General features: G+C 32.0%; 1 protein-coding gene across 1 annotated transcript; it reads left to right on the plus strand.

The window, feature by feature from the left end:
• The first annotated feature begins 742 nt into the window (after window positions 1-742).
• Window positions 743-4,387, plus strand: LOC133326561 (cuticle protein CP14.6-like). The gene is made up of 4 exons (XM_061535189.1): window positions 743-751; window positions 793-944; window positions 2,951-3,029; window positions 4,151-4,387. Exons 1-4 carry the CDS (start codon window positions 743-745, stop codon window positions 4,301-4,303), a joined length of 393 nt encoding a protein of 130 aa, XP_061391173.1. The 3' UTR covers window positions 4,304-4,387.
• Window positions 4,388-6,601: the final 2,214 nt, after the last annotated feature.

Raw genomic sequence — 6,601 nt, forward strand, 5'->3', positions numbered from 1 at the left:
CAATTTCCAATAGATTGCGCTTCGTTACGTTACGATTCACTTTCGATTAGAAATGTTGTCAATTCCAATTGTAAACGTTGGCGCTAATAAATGTCATTCACTTAATTAATTCGCATGCAATGTTGGCTTCTTTATAGCCAAATGCAGCATTTGAAATCACATGGTTTTTTTGTGTGAACACTATATACGAATACTATGGAAATTCCGGGAATTTACATATTTAACCCTTTCAGTGTTTTTGTCGAATATATTCGACATTGGGAAACGAACCTGGGCGATGGTTAAAATGAAAATTACTATTTTTTCTACACTCTGTGCCTTTATATGAACTTAAGTAATCAATTTCAGATTTTTATTCCGACAAAAATTTTTGTTGACACTGAAAGGGTTAATAGAATTGTTTTTCGATAGAAATAAATTTCTTGTGACATTGCAGAACATCACTTGTACTTTCAGTTAGCTCTGAATTAATTTGTTGTTACAAATAACAACCATTTAATTTATATGCTCTCATAATATATTGGAATACAATTACGAACAATTTGTAACATTTTCACTTTCAATAATTAACACAACCAATTGAAAATTCTGAAAATATAATATAACGTCATTTAGAAAATTTATATGAAATTAGCTTATAGTTAAAACTTTAAAACTTTTCATCAGTATATGTTGACGGGTTATTTGGGATACCTTTTGTATTTTGCTATTGCAAAATAGTCAATAGTCATTTTGAAATTTCATGATTAATGTAAATAATTTATAATATAAATGTCTTCTATTATCTTACAGATCATGAACTCCATTGTTTTTGTTGCGCTTTGTTGCTTAGCTGTGGTATCAGCACAAAGAGGTCTACCACCACGTCCAACATCATTCGAAGGAAATGCTGTCATTCTCAAGCAGGATTTCAATTTGAACCCCGATGGCTCGTACAATTACAAGTAAGTTATTTAGTGTTGAAAAAATATGTGATAAGTATTCGAATGTGATGCCAATAAAAAGCTAATAATTGGATCCTTAATATTGCATAACAAAATATATAAGATGTTACTCATATGGCCTTGTATTCGATTTAGACACCTCAACAACATGGTTTTTCGGCATTTCCATAGCTTCTTCTGGCCATGAAAATCGTAATAAAATATGTTATTGGTCTGGACTGTCAAACGGCGATTGTTTGAAGCGATATTTAGTGTACAATTATTTGTCTTTTATTGTTAATTTTTCGAATATACCCCAAGACTTCAGACAAACCAATTATGGTGTACCACTCAGTGTTACCACCCTATGTTCCTCCATCGGAACAGTCTACCATATTTGACGGAAGAAACAGACTAACATTTGCATCTACAAAAACCTTTCGTTGTAATTTGTTTGTCTTCAAAATACTGAAAAGTGGTGCTATATTAACACATGGACTTATATTGATAATTTTTCTATACATATATGTATGCCACATCTATGGATAAATGCGGGTTAAGTCTTTGAAATACCGAATTTGTAATGGTATCGTTCTATGGGAGCTATACCCAATAGTAAACTGAAATTTTTTAGTAAGAAAATTTGATACGGCATAGGAATTTGAAAAATCAAATTAGAACTAATGAAAAACATACCCAAACATGGGGCTACTCGGAAATTTTATTCAATCTTGATTATTTTTAGTAAAGAGATTTTCTGCTCAATGAGAATCCAAAATATAAAATTACAGCTAATTTGGTCAAGCATGTGTCCAAGCTACCCAAAATTCGGTATGTGGCGTTATATAGTGGATTCCCTAAAATGTGAACCAATATTGATCATCCTTTGTAAGAAGAAAAATCAAATTGAAACCAATTCGGTAAAAAACGGGTCCATAACCCGCAAAATACTAAAAATGGAGGTTACCATCTTATGGGGTCTATACGAAAACATGGGCCAATGTTGATAATTTATCGTAGGTACATTTTTTAATCAATGACAATCCAAAATATTAAATTGTCCCATATTACTTGAAACACGCACTCAAGCTCCCAAAAATTCCGATATTTGGGGTGTATCTTAATATGGCAGCTTCCCTAGAAAGTGGACCTATATTGATAATTTTAAGTAGGAATATTTACTACCATACCGTAACCCCAAAATAACAAATGACAACTAATTAGGTAGACACAAGTGCCCAAATCCATCAGAATACCGAATATTGGGAGAGGCCATTATTAATAATTTATTTTAGGCAGATTTGATAGCCGAACTGTTCAAAAACTCGTCTAAATTCCCCCAAAATACTGAATAATCAGGGTGCCGTTATATGCAAGCGGCCCAATGTTAATCATTATCTTTAGGAATTTCGGTAGAATTTTATTCTTACTAACAATATAAACTTTATGGGATATCCGGTGAATACTTCGATGTGTTGCAAACGGATGCCAAACTTAATATAGGATTCATCTTATAGCAGAGGGTATAAAAACATATGAAATTACAGCTAATTCTAGTAAAATATATAGTTCATCTTTGAACATGGTCGGCATGCAAATTTAACAATTCCGAAGAATTTGATGCCAAAAAACATCTTTAACATGATTAAATTCAAAATCTGAATAGAATATTCAAAAATCATCCATCCACTTTAGAATTGTATACTAATTGCGAGGGGGATCATATATATACTATCATTCTACATCCGTTGTATATAACTTTGATACCAGACGAGTCGATTCCCAGAGCATGACACTATCGGTCCACTATCAAAGAAGTTTCTGATATATTTTCTAATTTAGTTCACGTTATTCAAAAACATTAGAGGAGGTCAAAACCCCACATAGAATCGAAAAAAACCCTTATATATCAATAGACCCTTATATATTAAAATATATTTTTAATTAATGCTATTCAATAAATGCTAAATATTTTACGAAACTTTCCAATGATTAATATTCCTTCATTTCCATTAATTTATTTCCAGCTATGAAACAAGCAATGGAATTCGTGCTGATGAAGCTGGTTATCTTAAAAACGCGGGCAATCCCCAATTAGAAGCCCAGGTAAGTTGTGATTATTATGATCCTCACCTAAAAACTCCACTTTCCCACAACTCAATTGTAAACATTTGTTTTGACAGTTTTTTAAATTAATTTAAGCCCAAGTTGAATGGTTTATCTTTTGAAAATACCAAATTTGCATAATTATGTCAGTTAAATTTCTATTTTATCTATGGGCGGTCACATCAAATGTCAAATAGGATTTATGAAGTTGTGTAAGACTTAAGGTTTGGTCGGTAAATTGGATTTTATTTTAAGCCACAAATAAAGTTAATCAAAGTTCGTTGTGTTAAATTATTTTCTGTAGCATATCTTAAGGCGTTAACTAAAAGGTTACCATTCTTAACGTTGCCACTTTATCATATTATATGAAGCGGCCAAAAAAGTATGGGGAATATTTTTTATAATACATATAATGTAAAGTCGAAATCGGTAATAACGATGGTCAAGAGACTGGCAAAATTGGTCGCTATTTAGCGATATGTCGTTATAAAGGATATAAAAATAAAGAAAACATTTCGGGACTTTTGGATACGTCATTATAACCGATATGTCGATATAAATGGTGTCGTTAAAAACGATTTCAACTGAACATTTCTCTCCCATTTGCAATACTTTATTTTGCGATTTTAAACTGTGATGAAAAAAGGAGGCCAGGATTATCAAAATACCTTTATCAAATCATGTACCAATATTGAACTTTTTTATCCACCAAAAATTGAAATGCCAAATTAAATTTACTTCTACTGGAAAATGAGCCTAAGACCACAAAAATACCTAAAATGAGGCTGAACCTTTATATGATGGTTATGTCGAAACTTAGTTCACACTGAACATTTTGTGAAAATATGTTTTTCATCCTCCAAATACCAGAATTTCCAAACGAATACATGACTATATCAGAACGCAATATTCCATTTTCAACACCAAACATTATTATTCCGATCATGAATTAATATGCTTTATGAGGTCTCCCACGGCCAACAGAAGTTGAAGGGCATAATTATTTTTTTATAGTTTGGTTTAAACTTTAACAATTTATACATTTAATTCAATTAAAAAATCTACAAATCCTTTTTAACGCAATTTTTAATTTTTATTCTTCATTATTTAATTATTTTCAGGTCATGCAAGGTTCTTATTCTTACACTGGTCCTGATGGTGTTGTCTATACCATTACCTATATTGCCGATGAGAATGGTTATCGTGCTGAAGGTGCTCACATTCCCACACCACCACCAGTGGCTGCTCCCGGTCCCCGAGGACGATTCTTTTAAGTAAATTTCCCAAATTCCCCAAAAAATCAGCAGAAATTTCTACAAAAGAATACCAATAAAGCCACGGAACATAAATGAGATTAATTCACTACATAAAACAAAATAGTTGTGTCCTACGATGTAAAAAAATAAAACTGCAATTTTCTTCAATTAAATATCACGCGAAGTGGCAACACTTGAGAGTAAAGCGAACACACACAATCATTAATAATACTCGTACTTCTCATCTTTTTTTAAATAGAAACCACAAACACAGACGATGCAACAAACATTTGCACAGACATACATACATATGTAATTAATACTCAACACTATAATATTTTAATAATCTATTATCAGCACCATGTTTTACTATACTACTATACGATTAGCAGGAAAGGCATTTCCAGGATGTAACTATTCCCATCTCTATCTTTACCAACCACATGCTAAGCACTTGTTTCCACCACATTTAATTCTTTAACTTCTTTCAATCTCTTTCTATTTCTCGACTACTCCTTCTATTGTTAAACTATTTGCTTTTCAATGCTGAAAGTATTTTTTGTGATCATTTTCACCTGTCTCTATCGTTTCGTCTACTTTTCCCCCTCCCCTATGTTTGTTTATTTGTTTTTAATAATTTAACAATTTGTTTATTTTTCCATTTTCCTTCATAATTTTATTGTATATTTTTGTTTTTGCTATTCTTTTAGTTATAATAAACAATTTATGTAAACGAAATCTGTTTTGTTTGTAGGAATTAAAAAAAAAAAACATTTGTTTAAATTATTTTTCTTGTATAATTTCAAAATAAGTTTGTTTATTTTTTTACACAAGCAATATGGCAACTACGCAATAAATAAACTTGCGATAAAGAAAAACTTATAAAATGTTTTTTTTTTCATTGAATTTACTTAAGGGAACCCCACCCATTCTCGATTTTAATTTTTCAAGATTTTGAATGGGCTGGTAAATCAATACCAATGCTTGTTAAGGTTTGTAACTTTGCACATATATATTTGAAGATTTAAAAAAAGAAGAATAATTTACAAGAAAAAAATTGTTATTGTTTTGTTGTTGTTTTTTGTAATTAAAGAAAAGTCCTTATTTTTGATGGCGGGCATGATAACTCCTCACTGGAATATCAAAATCCGAAAATTCCAACGGTGTTAGAAAGAGTACATGTTTGGCTCTCGTATGAACTAGGATTATTGACTTCGCTCTAAAATTAACAAAATGGCGGACCTTTGAAAAAATATTTTTGGAAAATCGCCGATTTTTTACCAAAACCCAAGTTAAAAAATAAGGAAGATCTTCACCGATTGGCTTTATCCTAGTTCATACGAGAGCTATACACTCCCAGAGAAACGTTGCAAAATTTGGAACCGATTGGATTATTAGTTTTTGAGTTATCGTGCCCGCCATTCGCAAAAAAATGTTTAGTGAAAAACGCGTTTAAAGTTTGAGAAGCCCTTCAGCCGTCACTTGATGCTAACACATTAAATCGGCTATATCTTCAAGAGTTCTTGAGGTTTTCATTTGAAATTTTGTTGGGACATTCTTATATTAGTGTAGATTCGAATTATATCAACAACATGTTTGACCCCGAGAATGGGAGGGGTCCCCTTAAATGCAAAATGCTCTTCTATGATAACTAGAGTTGGGCAGTGGGTAAATACCCAAAGGGGAAATACCCGGTAAATTTGGTAAATACCCATTTGTGGGTATTTATTTGGGTATTTACTATATTGAATAGGTAATGCAACATCTCTAATGATAACCACATCGGTTGCCGTTTAGTGCCAGCACGAGGCTAGTCTTTTTAATGACAAAACATTAACCAATATTGAAACTTAACTGCCGAGATCATTTTCACAAATCAAGAACCCGAATGTCAAATTACTGCCTTTTCTATTGGAAATGGGGCTACAAAATACCAAAAATACGACGGTAGCGTTATATGAGCTATACCGTTGGACCTATATACCATTATTATTACGAAACTTTTTAAGGATAGTAGCAATGTACAAAAGTGCAAAATTTAAAAGCTTCATCTTAATTATTGCGGATTTTATGGTGACTTTCAACAGATGAGCAAAATGTCAATTTCAATTTCATTATTTTTATATGAACTATAGGACTTTATTTAACATGCTTCGGAATGTCCGATTTGGACCAAATATGCACCGTTTTGTTGTATGATTTGTTGCCATTTAAGTATACCGATCGTCATACCCCGACTAGCAGAATCGATCCAGACATGTGTGTCCGCCCGTCCGTCTGTCCTTTATAAATTGTAAACGCAATACAAGCCACAAT

The sequence above is a fragment of the Musca vetustissima genome, unplaced genomic scaffold (assembly GCF_032173495.1).
Source record: "Musca vetustissima isolate MV318-11 ecotype Yass unplaced genomic scaffold, APGP_CSIRO_Mvet_v1 utg3148, whole genome shotgun sequence".
Classification (NCBI taxonomy): Eukaryota; Metazoa; Arthropoda; class Insecta; order Diptera; family Muscidae; genus Musca; species Musca vetustissima.